Source organism: Entelurus aequoreus, linkage group LG28 (genome assembly GCF_033978785.1).
Source record: "Entelurus aequoreus isolate RoL-2023_Sb linkage group LG28, RoL_Eaeq_v1.1, whole genome shotgun sequence".
Taxonomy (NCBI): Eukaryota; Metazoa; Chordata; class Actinopteri; order Syngnathiformes; family Syngnathidae; genus Entelurus; species Entelurus aequoreus.
The window spans coordinates 8,055,425-8,073,368 of NC_084758.1; the positions used below are offsets into that span (position 1 = coordinate 8,055,425).

At 32.1% G+C, this 17,944-nt stretch overlaps 1 protein-coding gene across 1 annotated transcript in view; it reads left to right on the forward strand.

Moving 5' to 3' along the window:
* The first annotated feature begins 303 nt into the window (after positions 1–303).
* afg2a (AFG2 AAA ATPase homolog A) overlaps positions 304–17,944 on the forward strand; it is a 208,969-nt gene continuing 191,328 nt past the window's right edge. The window contains exons 1-8 of the mRNA XM_062039646.1: positions 304–439; positions 7,073–7,200; positions 7,276–7,433; positions 8,888–8,946; positions 9,037–9,624; positions 13,419–13,548; positions 13,623–13,679; positions 17,285–17,408. Of these exons, the coding sequence (XP_061895630.1) occupies positions 304–439; positions 7,073–7,200; positions 7,276–7,433; positions 8,888–8,946; positions 9,037–9,624; positions 13,419–13,548; positions 13,623–13,679; positions 17,285–17,408 (1,380 nt within the window). The remainder of the gene's footprint in view (positions 440–7,072; positions 7,201–7,275; positions 7,434–8,887; positions 8,947–9,036; positions 9,625–13,418; positions 13,549–13,622; positions 13,680–17,284; positions 17,409–17,944) is intronic.

A 17,944-nucleotide genomic window follows, 5' to 3' on the forward strand; every position in this document is an offset into this window, starting at 1 on the left:
AAACCTCAGTTCACATTTTTTTCTTTTTTAAATGTATTTATTATTATTTATTTTTTTGAGCACACTTCTCCCAACGCGTCTCTCTAAAACCTCCGGGTAGGAACACCACACTTACAAGCTACACTATCAAAGTGTACTTGACCAGATTTATTAGGACTACCGGTATACAAAACCCTGATGAATGTGGGCCGTCCTTTAGAGGCATTACGGTAAAGTGGGGGCGGGGCTACGAGCTGACCCGGAAGCTCTCGGGTGTTTACACATGTTCGCTGGTCCTCGTGTGCCGCCTGCAAACAAACAAACATGTCTTCTAAGAAGAGCAAACACAAAAGTAAACGCTCGAATGAAGGAGAAGACTCTGACACCGTGCAGGCAGCCAGCAGGAACTCCTTTAACGTCATCGATTCATCGACCAAGGTGAGGACATTTTTACTCCTTAGTCAGTCAGAAGTTCGAACACTCATTGAACAGCAGAGGAACTGTCTTGAAACTTTTCACTTGTCTGACAATAAGATAAATGTGTTCAGTACATATTCATTTATATAAGTACATTATTTACCTATCAGTACATATTCATGTATATAACTACATTATTACCTATCAGTACATGTTCATGTATATAACTACACTATTTACCTATCAGTACATATTCATGTATATAACTACACTATTTACCTATCAGTACATATTCATGTATATAAGTACATTATTTACCTATCAGTACATATTCATGTATATATGTATATTATTTACCTATCAGTACATATTAATTTATATAACTACATTATTTACCTATCAGTACAGTTATATTCATTTATATAAGTACATTATTTACCTATCAGTACACATTCATGTATATAAGTACATTATTTACCTATCAGTACATATTCATGTATATAAGTACATTATTTACCTTCAGTACAGTTATATTATTCATATAAGTACATTATTTACCTATCAGTACAGTTATATTCATTTATATAAGTACATTATTTACCTATCAGTACAGTTATATTCATTTATATAAGTACATTATACCTATCAGTACATATTCATGTATATAAGTACATTATTTACCTATCAGTACATATTCATGTATATAAGTACATTATTTACCTATCAGTACATATTCATGTATATAAGTACATTATTTACCTATCAGTACATATTCATGTATAGAAGTACATTATTTACCTATCAGTACATATTCATTTCTATAACTACATTATTTACCTATCAGTACATATTCATTTATATAACTACATTATTTACCTATCAGTACATATTCATTTATATAAGTACATTATTTACCTATCAGTACAGTTATATTCATGTATATAACTACATTATTTACCTATCAGTACAGTTATATTCATTCATATAAGTACATTATTTACATATCAGTACAGTTATATTCATGTATATAACTACATTATTTACCTATCAGTACATATTCATTTATATAAGTACATTATTTACCTATCAGTACAGTTATATTCATTTATATAAGTACATTATTTACCTATCAGTACATATTCATGTATATAAGTACATTATTTACCTATCAGTACATATTCATTTCTATAACTACATTATTTACCTATCAGTACATATTAATTTATATAAGTACATTATTTACCTATCAGTACAGTTATATTCATTTATATAAGTACATTATTTACCTATCAGTACATATTCATATATATAAGTACATTATTACCTATCAGTACATATTCATGTATATAAGTACATTATTTACCTATCAGTACAGTTATATTCATGTACATAAGTACATTATTTACCTATCAGTACATATTCATTTATATAAGTACATTATTTACCTATCAGTACAGTTATATTCATTTATATAAGTACATTATTTACATATCAGTACAGTTATATTCATGTATATAAGTACATTATTTACCTATCAGTACATATTCATTTATATAAGTACATTATTTACCTATCAGTACAGTTATATTCATTTATATAAGTACATTATTTACCTATCAGTACATATTCATGTATATAAGTACATTATTTACCTATCAGTACATATTCATTTATTTAAGTACATTATTTACCTATCAGTACAGTTATATTCATTTATATAAGTACATTATTTACCTATCAGTACATATTCATGTATATAAGTACATTATTACCTATCAGTACAGTTATATTCATGTATATAAGTACATTATTTACCTATCAGTACAGTTATATTCATTTATATAACTACATTATTTACCTATCAGTACATATTCATTTATATAAGTACATTATTTACCTATCAGTACATATTCATTTATATAACTACATTATTTACCTATCAGTACATATTAATTTATATAAGTACATTATTTACCTATCAGTACAGTTATATTCATTCATATAAGTGCATTATTTACCTATCAGTACATATTCATGTATATAAGTACATTATTGCCTATCAGTACATATTCATGTATGTAAGTACATTATTTACCTATCAGTACATATTCATGTATATAAGTACATTATTACCTATCAGTACATATTCATGTATATAAGTACATTATTTACCTATCAGTACAGTTATATTCATGTATATAAGTACATTATTACCTATCAGTACATATTCATGTATATAAGTACATTATTTACCTATTAGTACAGTTATATTCATTCATATAAGTACATTATTTACCTATCAGTACAGTTATATTCATTTATATAACTACATTATTTACATATCAGTACAGTTATATTCATGTATATAAGTACATTATTTACCTATCAGTACATATTCATTTATATAAGTACATTATTTACCTATCAGTACAGTTATATTCATTTATATAAGTACATTATTTACCTATCAGTACATATTCATGTATATAAGTACTTTTACCTATCAGTACAGTTATATTCATTTATATAAGTACATTATTTACCTATCTGTACATATTCATGTATATAAGTACATTATTACCTATCACTACATATTCATGTATATAAGTACATTATTTACCTATCAGTACATATTCATGTATATAAGTACATTATTTACCTATCAGTACAGTTATATTCATTCATATAAGTACATTATTTACCTATCAGTACCGTTATATTCATTTATATAACTACATTATTTACCTATCAGTACAGTTATATTCATTCATATATCATATAAGTACATTATTTACCTATCAGTACAGTTATATTCATTTATATAACTACATTATTTACATATCAGTACAGTTATATTCATGTATATAACTACATTATTTACCTATCAGTACATATTCATTTATATAAGTACATTATTTACCTATCACTACAGTTATATTCATTTATATAAGTACATTATTTACCTATCAGTACATATTCATGTATATAAGTACATTATTTACCTATCAGTACATATTCATTTATTTAAGTACATTATTTACCTATCAGTACAGTTATATTCATTTATATAAGTACATTATTTACCTATCTGTACATATTCATGTATATAAGTACATTATTTACCTATCAGTACATATTCATGTATATAAGTACATTATTTACCTATCAGTACAGTTATATTCATGTATATAAGTACATTATTTACCTATCAGTACAGTTATATTCATGTATATAAGTACATTATTTACCTATCAGTACAGTTATATTCATTTATACAACTACATTATTTACCTATCAGTACAGTTATATTCATGTATATAAGTACATTATTTACCTATCAGTACAGTTATATTCATGTATATAAGTACATTATTTACCTATCAGTACAGTTATATTAATTTATACAACTACATTATCTACCTATCAGTACAGTTATATTCGGCTTGGTGTATTTGTCATATTTATACAACACATTCTCAGGCCTCCAATTTCAACTTTTTAAGGTCTAGGCAAGTGTTACCTTAAATAATGTTTGCCTTGGTGCCCTAAAATATGAGCCCTCCTTTATTTATTTATATATATATATATATATGTACCACCACAGTCTCATAATGAACCGAAAGTATTTCTCCGTTAGCCGTGATGCTACTTTTCTCTATGTTAAATCCCATTCATTTATGCTAACAACGTTAGCGATCCGAATTTACCTTTTTTTTGTGATCTTTAAAGTTCAAGTAGCAAATAGTAAATCAAAAGGTGTAGTTTCCTCCGCCTTCTGTTCTGTTAGCCGTTCTGTTGTCATACAAGAATGCAGCTTATAGTTTGATTTAGCATGCTGATTGACTGTTCATGTATTCATCTAGCCCAGGAGTCGGCAACCGCATGTGGCTCTTTAGCGCCGCCCCTAGTGGCTCTCTGAAGCTTTTTCAAAAATGTATGAAAAATGGAAAAAGATGAGGGGAAAAAAAACAATTTTTTTTGGTTTTAATATGGTTTCTGTATGAGGACAAACATGACACAAACCTCCCTAATTGTTATAAATCACACTGTTTGTATTAAACATTGATTCGAGTATTTGGCGAGCGCCGTTTTGTCCTACTAATTTTGGCGGTCCTTGAACTCACCTTTAGCTTGTTTCCATGTATAACTTTCTCCGACTTTCTAGCCACTTCTTTTTCCGTCTCATTTTGTCCACCCAACTTTTAACGTTGTGCGTGAATACACAAAGGTGAGTTTTGTTGATGTTATTGACTTGTGTGGAGTGCTAATCAAACATATTTTGGTCACTGCATGACTGCAAGCTAATCGATGCTAACATGCTATTTAGGCTAGCTATATGTACATATTGCATCATTATGCCTCATTTGTAGCTATATTTGAGCTCATTTAGTTTCCTTTAAGTCATCTTAATTCAATGTATATCTCATGACACACTATCTGTATGTAATATGGCTTCTAATTTGTTGCGGCTCCAGACAGATTTGTTTTTGTATTTTTGCTCCAATATGGCTCTTTTCAACATTTTAGGTTGCCGACCCCTGATCTAGCCTATTTCTATTCATTTGTCCATCACTAACATATTTTTAAAGACTACTCCAATTGTTGAGCTGACTATTTATATCTGCGTGTGGCATTGCACAAGCTTCTCAACTTATTCTACACAATAAGATGGACTGTGTCCAACTTTGAATAATCAAAAAATGGTCAAAATTTCCAAATTTCCCGAGCTTAACTTCCCCGTGGTAAATTTCCGGAAATTTCCCGGAAAGTTTCCACCCCTTTTGCAAGCCTAGTGCAGACACAGAGCTTTTCTCTACATCAGGAGTGTCCAAACCACGCCACGTCTTCAAATTGGCCCGCGAGACGTCATGAGTTTTAATACGGGCTCTTGCCCCTTGCTTTCATTTTTAAAGTCTAACATATTTGACGCTGCCATTTTGTTGTCAAAATGAATATTTCCTGGTCAGTGATTTTTTTTTTATAATGTTCTTAATGCGCAGCATTTGTTTATATGACCCAATGCAAACAACCTTCCCTAGTCATGGCGCACCAAAAAATTGTTTGTGTGTATTCTATAAAAAACGTCCAATCCCCATTAAAAATTCAAAATTACACCCAAAGCGAGTTGGGAAACATGTAAAACTCTCCATACTTATTCATGTTTGGCGCATTTTAGCTGCCTGATATTTCTGATTGATTACAAACTGAGACGTCATGAGTTTAATACGGGATTTTCCCCCTTGCATTCATTTTTAAAGTCTATCATATTTGACGCTGCCATTAAGTTGTCATCTAGTGCAGTGGTCCCCAACCACTGGTACCAGTCCGCGGACCGATTGGTACCGGGCCGCGCAAGAAATTTAAAAAAAAAAAATATATATTCTTTTAAATTAAATCAACATAAAAAACACCATATATATACATTATATAGCAATATAGATCAATACAGTCTGCAGGGATACAGTCCGTAAGCACAAATGATTGTATTTCTTTATGAAAAAAATAAATAAAAAATATATGTATATATATAACAAATGTTGACCGGTCTGCAGCTACAAAAAGGTTAGGGACCACTGATCTAGTGGACAAAATGAACATTTCCTGGTCAGTGATTTTTTTTTATAATGTTCTTAATGCGCAGCATTTGTTTATATGACCCAATGCAAACAACCTTCCCTAGTCATGGCGCACCAAAAAATTGTTTGTGTGTATTCTATAAAAAACGTCCAATCCCCATTAAAAATTCAAAATTACACCCAAAGCGAGTTGGGAAACATGTAAAACTCTCCATACTTATTCATGTTTGGCGCATTTTAGCTGCCTGATATTTCTGATTGATTACAAACTGAGACGTCATGAGTTTAATACGGGATTTTCCCCCTTGCATTCATTTTTAAAGTCTATCATATTTGACGCCGCCATTAAGTTGTCATCTAGTGCAGTGGTCCCCAACCACTGGTACCAGTCCGCGGACCGATTGGTACCGAGGCCGCGCAAGAAATAAAAATAAAAAAATATATATATTCTTTTAAATTAAATCAACATAAAAAACACCATATATATACATTATATAGCAATATAGATCAATACAGTCTGCAGGGATACAGTCCGTAAGCCCACATGATTGTATTTCTTTATGAAAAAAATAAATAAAAAAAAAATATATATGTTCCCCCCCCCCCCCCCCCCCCCCAGTCTGCAGCTACAAAAATGTTAGGGACCACTGATCTAGTGGACAAAATGAACATTTCCTGGTCAGTGATTTTTTAATAATGTTCTTAATGCGCAATGACCCAATGCAAACAACCTTCCCTAGTCATGGCGCTCAAAATTTGCCGTTTAAATCGACTTTGTTGGGCAGGCCCCACATGGGGGCGGTATAAAGCCCGGTTGGTAGAGCGGCCGTGCCAGCAACTTGAGGGTTCCAGGTTCGATCCCCGCGTTCCGCCATCCTAGTCACTGCCGTTGTGTCCTTGGGCAAGACCCTTTACCCACCTGCTCCCAGTGCCACCCACACTGCTTTAAATGTAACTTAGATATCGGGTTTCACTATGTAAAAGCGCTTTGAGTCACTAGAGAAAAGCGCTATATAAATATACTTCACATTGGGAGAAACCTCATATCTGCTGCCTGATGTGAACTTTGAAGACAGACTACTAATGATTGTTCTTCCCAGCTGAGGACAAAACCCCCAGAAGCTGCAGGTCATCCCTCGCCCAGCTGAGCCTGACCTCCTTGAAGTCGGCGGGCGTGAGCATCGGCAGGCCGGTCCTCCTGACCAGTCCAGCCAGCGGGCGGCAGGAGGTATCATCCTCATCATCCTCTTCTGGGTTCTGTCTGTGATCATTTAGCAGCCGCTCCACTCCCTCCTCGTTACAGGTGTGCCTGGCGTGGCCGGCCGCCACCTTCCCAGGCGGGAAAGTGGGCCTGCACAGGTGTGTCCAGAACAACCTGAAGGTGAGAGGCGGGGACCAAGTGACGCTTCATCCTCTGACTGGTGCCGTGCTTCAAGCGGAGGAAGTCATTCTCTCCCCCAGGTAACCTTTAGCTGCTTTCTCTTCTTTTGAAAGCCATTCACTTTAGTTCTTTTGTGTCTTTTTACGCATTGAAATCAGAAAGGACGCGTTTTTTTTTACCGCCCAGTTTTTTTGCTTTTTTTTATCGATTACGTCCGCCACAAAAAAAAAAAAAAAAAAAATCTTTTTTTTTTGTTTTTTTTTTTTTTTGTCCTGTCCAGCTTCTCAGGCAAATCATATAGTTAATGTAGATGCCCATATCGGCTGTTCAGATTTACTTTACAAAAGAGAAGTGTAGGATGCTTCTCTTGTTGCCTTATTTGTATTTGACTATATTAAATGTACTTATATTAGAAACACAACATGTGTATATAACAAAGGGTGCAAAGTCTGCAGGCAGTAGGAAACACATGGTTAAGTGTAGGGAGTAAAACTGATGGCAGTCTAAAGTTCAAGATTTTTGGAGCTCTTTGTTCAGTGGATCAGATGTTTGATGAAGCTCTGTGTCTATCTACCACCACTACTGTTTTCTGTTTATTTGTTACTGACTGTGGCAGGACACCTCTGCCTCTGTTTCACTTTATGTTGCTGGTAAATAATATGGTTGTAGTAGTAGGCTAAAGTTCAATTATTTAGTATGCACTAATTAAAGGGGCAGAGCTTTAAGAGACATTTTAGCTTTTATATTTTATAAGATATATTTTTTGTAAGAACCACAATTAATACATATATTTCAGTGAATAACCTACTGTTCAAATCTGTATATAAATATGTACATAAAGTGTTGTAATTATATTGTAAAATGGATGGATGGATGTTTAAAACAAAACTGTTATTATTAATTAGTAAGTATACATTTTTTGAGCCTTTTTAGAGAAAATCATATCATTGTAGTAAATTATGCAAATTACTCGATGATGTCATGGTGACCACGCCCATAGCCACGCCCCCACCGCCACAGGTATCTTGGCAGTTTATGGGAAACACTGTAAAGCTTAGTGATATATCAAATATATCAGATTATAGATGTTTTTTTACCCTTCGCGTTCATATTTTGCTGTGTTTGTTGCTTTTTTGTTGCATTTGGCTTGATTGTAAAATATGTGGATTGAGAGGGGGTGTGACGTTCATATGTTGTCAATATTCAGTGTTTTATCATAGAAAAACAATACAATTCCATTCCGTTTTTAAGGCGGTCTGTCATAGCATTTTTAGCATTCAATCAGACTTTATTGTGAGGTTTGGTATCAGTTTTCCTAAAAATAGATATACCGGGCCCCCAGACACATTTTTTTCTCTAAATTTGGCCCCCCGAGTCAAAATAATTGCCCCAGGCCTGCGATAGTGGAACCTCCAAAACAATTCATTGCTGTTTCTTGACCTGCGTGAGCAGCTCTCTTTCAACGCCGCCATCTGCTGGCGCGTCGGTGCAACTGCAGCTCCCGCACCTTCTTGTCTGGCTCTTTGTCTTCCAGGTCCAAGGATGACAAACTGGACACAGACCAGTTCAGGAGCTTCCTGCTCAATTCCCTCGGCAAGTTTGGGTCTTTTTTTTAGATAAAAAGAAATGCGTTTTGAATAATTGTATGACTTTGATGATGGATGTTTGTCATTTCTTCCCCAGTTGGCAACGTCGTTCTCCCAGGAAACGTCTTGTCCTTGACGTACTTTGGACGTCCGTGCAGCCTTTTTGTTGACACGGTGCGAGGCGAGGACGGCAGCGTCCTCCAGAGGCCCCCTCCGGACGCGGAGGAGTCCTCCATCATGCTGGACTCCACCCCTGCCGACCTTTCCCTGCAGCTCAGCCTGCTCGCCATCGACGACGGCGGGGGGACGGGCTCGCCCGCCGCCAGCACCCCACACAAACCCACCTGCTCGCCTCCCCCGTCCTCGCCCACATCGCCCGTTTGCGATGCCCCTGCGGACCCTGAGGAGAGCAGCACCAGTCTGGAGGGTTCCTTCAGCACTGAGCAGGCTGAGCAAGCCCCCACAGCTCCCTCTGCTGGCTGGTCAAGCACCAGCACCTTTTACCGCCTGTGCAGCACCACCCGAGTCACTTTTAGGACGACTCGGCGGAAAAACGCGCCGAATAAAGGAGGTGACGGGTCAAAAGTGACCTACAGCATGATTGGCGGCCTGAGCAGCCAGCTGGACATCATCAGAGAGACCATAGAACTTCCCCTCAAACACCCTCAACTCTTCTCCAACTATGGTAGGTGTTTGATTTATTGGATCAATACCAAGTTACCAGAAGGAAAAGTATTAGCAGAGTACTGTAATTTTTTAAATAATATTGTGGAAGTCGCTTCCCCGCTGTCCCACTGTCAGACGCGGCACAGGTGCAGGTTTAACAAGGTTTTTAATAGTCGTATGCTTTCACGCAAAGTTTTCTCTCTCTAAACTTCCTCCCCCTCCTGCACCCGGCCGCTCACTCTTAAAGACAACAGGTGATTAGGTTAACAGGTACCACCTGTAAAATATCTAATCACCCGCCAGCCGTGTCTCGCCGTCAGCACACGCTGACGGCGAGACACGGCGCCATCGTCCTCAAGCACCACGGACAGCGGTGGTGACTTTTACTCCTACAGGCAGCGCTGGCTACACCTCCCCCCACAAATATACTAAATTATGTTTTATCATTTTAATATCAATAATAACTGACTAGCATCTTTCAAAACAACACTTTACACAAGCAAATCCATATTGAAGTAAATTTGTACCTCTACAAAAAAAATACATTTTTATATTACAAGAATAATGTCATGGGGACACTTGACAAGGGAAAGAACATAATAAAATAAAACAAGTAAAATTATAATGCTTCAAAATGACATTGTCATACTATAATGTAATACTGTCATTGTATTATATTACAACAACATATCAGTATAATATCAATATTAATAGATTTATTAACATCTTTCAAAAGACAAATGGACACTTAATAATAAAAACTAAATAAAAAGATGAAAAGTCAAATTATAGTGCTACATAATTATTTTAATTACATAATAAAGAGGAAAAAAATGAATTATACATGATTATATTACAAGGATACTGTGATAATATACTATATTGCAAAAACATGTTATTTCAGTATAATACCAATATTAATTTACGAGCATCCTTCAAAAGACACACAAACACTTAAGAAAAAATACAAATATAATTTTTTTTAGCATCTTTCAGAAGACACCAGTACACGTAATACTACAAAAAGTCCATAATAAAAAGATTTAAGTAAAATTATATTTCCACAAAAATGCGTTGTGGTGTTACAAGAATAATGTCATAAGGACACTTGACAAGGAAAACATGATAAAATAAAAAAGTACAATTATAAGGCTTCAAAATGATATTATAATACTACAAGAATACTTCATTCATTATTTTATTTTTTCATTTATTTATTTATTTCAGGCAATGACATACAGTAAAAAATAAAATAAAAAAAAGAAGAAGAATACTGTCATAATATACTATATTACAAAAACATACCAATATAATATCAATAATAATGATTTATTAGCATATTTCAAAAGACAAATGGACACTTAATAATAAAAACAATCCAAAATAAAAGATGGAAAAAGTCAAAATTATAGTGCTACATAATTACATTGTAATGTTACAGGAATAACTTCATATTGTTCAATGTTACAAGAAAAAAACATGTTTTACTAGAATAATTACAATACATATTAGCGTTTTTTAGAAGACACAAGAACAATTAATACTACAAAAAATCCATGATAAAAAAAAATTCCACCAAAATACGTTGTGGTATTACAAGAATAATGTCATAAGGACACTCGACAAGGAAAAACATAATAAAACTAAAAAAAAGTACAATTATAATGCTTCAAATTGACATTGTAATACTACATGAATACTGTCATATTATATTACAAAAACATACCAGTTTAATATCAATATTAATGATTTATTAGCATCTTTCAAAAGACAAACGAACACTTAATAATAAAAACAATCCAAAATAAAAAGATGGAAAAAGTCAAATTATAGTGCTACATAATTACATTGTAATGTTACAAGAATAACTTCATATTGTTCATTATTACTAGAAAAAACATGTAAAAAACATAATAAAATAAAAAAAAGTACAATTATAATGCTTCAAAATGACGTAACACTACAAGAATACTGTCATGATATTATATTACAAGAACATGTCATAAGTACAGTATCAATAATCATTATGTATTAGCATCCTTCAAAAGACAACAACTACTACAAAAAAATCCATAATAAAAAAATGTGAATAAACTACAGTTTTGCAGAAATAAATATTTAGATTCCAAGAATAATGTCATAAGGACACTTTACAAGGGAAAAAAAACATAATAAAGTAAAATTATAATGCTTCAAAATGACATTGCAATACTACAAGAATACTGTCATGATATTGTATTACAAAAACATGTCTTATCAGCATAATAGCAATATTAAGACCCATAATAAAAAATAGTTTAGTGAAATCATATTTCTGCAAAAATATGTTGTGGTATTACAAGAATAATGTCATAAGGACAATTAACAAGGAAATAAACATAATAAAATAAAACAAATAAAATGATATTGCTTCAAAATGACATTACAATACTACAAGAATACTGTCATGATATTATATTACAAAAACGTGTCAGATAATTGCAATATTAATTATTTGTTGGAATCTTTCATAAGACACAAGGACACTTAATAATAAAAAGATGAAACAAGTAAAATGATAGTGATAAAAAATTACATTATAATATTACGAGATAAACGTCATATTGTTCTATATTACAAGGAAAAAAACGTGTTTAAAATACTTATTAGCAAGCACCAAAACATTATTAGCATATTTCATAATACAAAAGGACACTTAACAAGAAAAAAATAAAATAATACATAATAAAAATAAACAAATAATAATTATAGTCCTTCAAAATTACATTGCAATATTACAAGAATACTGTGATAATATACGATATTGCAAAATGATGTTTTATCAGCATAATATAAATAATAATTATATTATTAGCATCCTTCAAAAGACACAAAAATAATAATAATAATAAAAAAGTAGAATTATAGTTCTACAAAAATACTTTTTTATATTACAAAAATAATGTCACAAGGACAATTAACAAGCAAAAAAAATTAATGAAAAAAAGTACAATTATAATGCCTCAAAATGACAGCAATATTACAGGAATACTGTCATGATATACTATATTACACAAACATACCAGTATAATATAATTATTAATGATTTATTAACATATTTCAAAAGACAAATGGACACTTAATACAACAATCAATAATAAAAAGATGAAAAAAGTAAAATTATAGTGGTACAAAATTACATTGTAATATAACAAGATTAACGTCATATTGTTCTATATTACAATAAAAAATATGTTTTATTAAGATTATTAATTAGCATCTTTCGTAAGGCACAAGGACACTTAACGAGAAAACAATAATACATAATAAAGAGGAAAAAAATAAATTATACTTAATTATACTACAAGAATACTGTGATAATATACTATATTGCAAAAACATGTTATTTCAGTATAATACCAATATTAATTTACGAGCATCCTTCAAAAGACAAAAATAAATAAATAAAATACATCAAATGAATTTTTTTTATAATGCATTAAAATGACATTGCAATGTTACAAGAATACTGTTATACTATATTACAAAAACATGGAGTAATATCAATATTTAAATATTAGCTTCCTTTGAATTGACGCATAAAAAAAAAAGTAAATGTAAAATTATAATGCATTAAAATTACACTGCAATATGGCAGAAATACCGTCTTAAAATACTTCATAAAAACATGTTTTAGTAGTATACTATCAATATGAATGTATTAGCATCTTTCAACACACATAAGAACACTTAAAAAAAAACATTTAAAAGAACACATAATAAATGAGAAAAATGAGATAATCTGAAACAATAATAATCAATAATCTTCACCAGGCATCCCCCCTCCCAGAGGAGTTCTTCTGTACGGACCCCCCGGCACAGGCAAGACCATGATTGGCCGAGCCATCGCCAACGAGGTGGGCGCTCACATGACCGTGGTCAACGGGCCGGAAATCATGAGCAAGTAAGATCTTCACATGTTGACAATAAATGTCATTGTTTCAAACAAACACAGGAATAAAGATGTTTGGTCTGCAGGTTCTACGGAGAAACGGAAGAAACGCTGAGGCAAATATTCACTGAAGCATCGCTCAGGTAAATGATTGAATAGTTCCTGGAAAAACTGCAGTCATTCCCTCTAGTTGGACAAGATCATAAATATATAATATAATATATGCAGTATGGATGTAGTCAGGGCTTTCCCCGAGATTGCCAAGATACCTGTGGGCGTGGCCAATATGACATCACATTATTTACTATTATGCATATATTTTATATACAGTCGTGGTCAAAAGTGTACATACACGTGTAAAGAACATGATGTCATGGCTGTCTTGAGTTTCCAATCATTTCTACAACTCTTATTTGTTTGTGATGGAGGGATTGGAGCACATACTTGTTGCTCAGTAAGAATGTGTAATATTTTTTTTTTTAAAATTTGTACAGTAAAAATGTGTTATGAAAAACAAATAGTACAGTAAGAATGTGTAAAAATAACTAAACAAAATAGTACAGGAAGGAAGTGTAAAACAAAAACTAAATAGTGCAGTAAGAAAGTGTAAAAAAAATTAAAATAAATTGTACAGTAACAAAGTGTAAAAATCAAACAAAATAGTACAGTAAGAAAGTGTAAAAAAAAAACCCACACCAAATAGTACAGTAAGAATGTGTAAAAATAACTAAACAAAAGAGTACCGTAAGAAAGTATTTATATAAAAAGAAAAATAGTACAGTAACAATGTGTAAAAATTACTAAACAAAATAGTACAGTAATAAAGTGTAAAAAAATTATAATTGTACAGTCAGAAAGTGTAAAATAAAAACACACCACATAGTACAGTAAGAATGTGTAAAAATAACTAAGCAAAATAGTACAGTAAGAAAGTGTAAAACAAACAAAACAGTGCAGTAAGAAAGTGTAAAAACAACAACAAAATAGTTCAGTAAAAAGTGTAAAAACCAAACAAAATAGTTCAGTAAAAAGTGTAGGCGGTATAGCTCGGTTGGTAGAGCGGCTGTGCCAGCAACTTGAGGGTTGCAGGTTCGATCCCCGCTTCCGCCATCCTAATCACTGCCGTTGTGTCCTTGGGCAAGACACTTTACCCACCTGCTCCCAGTGCCACCCACACTGGTTGGAATGTAACTTAGATATTGGGTTTCACTATGTAAAGCGCTTTGAGTCACTTGAGAAAAAAGCGCTATATAAATGTAATTCACTTCACTTCACTAAAAACCAAACAAAATAGTACAGTAAGAAAGTGTAAAAAAACCCACCCCAAAATAGTACAGTCAGAAAGTGTAAAACAAAAACTAAATAGTGCAGTAAGAACGTGTCAAAATAAAAAATATTTTTTTTACAAATTGTAAAAAAAAACTAACAAAATAGTACAGTAAGAAAGTGTAAAAAAACACCACACAAAATAGTACAGTAAGAATGTGTAAAAATTACTAAACAAAATAGTACAGTAAAAAAGTGTTTAAAAAAACAACAACAAAATAGTACAGTCAGAAAGTGTAGAAAACCCAAATAGTACAGTAAGAATGTGTAAAAATTACTAAACAAAATAGTACAGTAATAAAGTGTAAAAAAAAAAACAACAACAAAATAGTACAGTCAGAAAGTGTAGAAAACCCAAATAGTACAGTAAGAATGTGTAAAAATAACTAGACAAAATAGTACAGTAAGAAAGTGTAAAACAAAACAAAATAGTACAGTAAGAATGTGTAAAAATAGAATAAAAAATAGTACAGTAAAAAACTGTAAAACAAAACAAAATAGTACAGTAGGAATGTGTAAAAATAAAATAATAGTACAGTAAGAAAGTGTAAAACAAAACAAAATAGTACAGTAAGAATGTGTTAAAAAAACAAAACTAAATACTATGAGTGCAAATAACTAAATAATACAGTCAGTGTCTAGAAATAAATAATACAATATTAAAAGTGTAAAAATGCAATGAGTACAGTAAATAAGTGTAGAAAGTGTAAAATAACAAAATAGTACAGTGAGAAAGTATAAATGAGTACAATAATAAAGAAAACAATCTAAATAGTACAATAAGTGTAAAAGTTTACTTTCTCACTTTAATTTTTTCTTACACTTTCTTACTGTACTATTTGGTTTGTTACACTTTATTACTGTACCCTTTTTAATACTTACTATTTTTACACTCTTATTGTACTGTTTAGTTTTTTTCACTCTCTTATTTTACTATTTATATTTTTGACACTCTTACTGTATTCAGGTTTTTTTACACTCTTAAAGTATTCCGGTTTTTTTTGCACTTTACAGTATTTGGGCTTTTTAGCTTTCTTACTGTTCTGTTTTTTTTTACACTTAACTATATTTATAGTTTCTTAATATACATTTTAATGCTTTCTTACTGTACTTCATTTGTACTTTTTATTTGCATGTCTTACTTACTTCGTGGGACAGTGACAGAGTACAGTAAGAAAGTGAAAACAACAACAACATAGTACAGTAAAAAAATAATAGTACAGTAAGAAAGTGTAAAAAACCAAATAGTACAGTAAGAATGTGTAAACATTACTAAACAAAATAGTAGAGTGAGAAAGTGTAGAAAAAAATAAAATAGTACAGTAAGAATGTGTAGAAAAAACAAAGTAGTACAGTAAGAAAGTGTAGAAAAAAACAAAATAGTACAGTAGGAAAGTGTAGAAAAAAACAAAATAGTACAGTAAGAAAGTGTAAAAAAACAGCAAGATAGTACAGTAAAAATGTGTAAAAATACAGAAAACAAAATAGTACAGTATGAATGTGTAAAAAAAGTACAGAAAGAAAGTGTAAAACAAAACAAAATAGTACAGTAAGAAAGTGTAAAAAAACAGCAAGATAGTACAGTAAAAATGTGTAAAAATAACTAAACAAAATAGTACAGTATGAATGTGTAGAAAAAAGTACAGCAAGAAAGTGTAAAACAAAACAAAATTGTAAAGTAAGAATGTGTAAAAAAACAAACTAAATACTATGATAATACAGTTAACTAAATAAATAACTAAATAATACAGTTAGTGTGTAAAAATAAATACTAAAATATTAAAGTGTAAAAATGCAATGAGTACAGTAAATAAGTGTAGAAAGTGTAAAATAACAAAATAGTACAGTGAGAAAGTATAAATAAGTACAATAACAAGGAAAACCATCTCACTTTAATTTTTTCTTACACTTTCTTACTGTACTATTTGGTTTGTTACACTTTTTTACTGTACCCTTTTTAATACTTACTATTTTTACACTCTTATTGTACTGTTTTGTTTTTTTCACTCTCTTATTTTACTATTTACTTTTTTGACACTCTTACTGTTTTTTTTGCACTTTTCAGTATTTGGGCTTTTTAACTTACTGTTCTGTTATTTTTACACTTAACTATATTTATATGTTCTTAATATACATTTTAATGCTTTCTTACTGTACTTCATTAGTACTTTTTATTTGCATGTCCTACTTACCTAGTGGGACAGTGACGGAGTACATCCTGCAGGTGGCGCTGCTGTGCATAATGATGTTTTGCTGCTGTGCAATGTGAACCAGCGCCACCTGCAGGACAGGAAGTGGAACAAAAATGAAAGGACAAGTTAGTTTGGACTTGTGATGATTATTGGACTCTACTTTTCATATCCATCCTTCATTCCATTTTCTACCGCTTGTCCCTTTTGATGTCATTGTTTGATGTCCACAGGACGCCGTCCATCATCTTCATAGACGAGCTGGACGCCTTGTGTCCCAAGCGAGATGGCGCCCAGAACGAGGTGGAGAAACGAGTTGTGGCTTCTCTGCTGACGCTCATGGATGGCATCGGCTCTGTAAGAACTCTTCTCTCCTCCTCTTGCGCCCCCATGTGGTCGCCAAGTGTAATAATCACCTTGAAGTCACCAAAGTCAGCCATTGATCGTCCTCCTCCTCCTCCACATTCTTGCATGCATCCTCATTTCTGAAGACTCAGTCTTTTATAGATATTTAAAAATTATTTTGGTACTTGACGCATTTTAGCATGCTACCTTTTTTAGTTCATTTAGCACAGGTGTGTCCAAAGTGTGGCCCGAGGGCCGTTTGTGGCATGTAGCACATTTAACAGCTCACGGCACAATCGTTAGCATTCTAATATTAGCATGCTAGCCTTTTTACACATTTTGCAAGTATACACCTCCGCATTAAATAGTTTGTTACATGACGAATGCTACCTGTTAGCATGCTACCTGTTAGCATGCTAACATCGTTTTATTTTTATTTTTTTTACAAATTTTGTAGTTATACACCTCCGCATCAAATATTTTGTTACTTGATGAATGCTACCTGTTAGCATGCTAACATCGTTTTTTATTTTATTTTAATTTTCTTA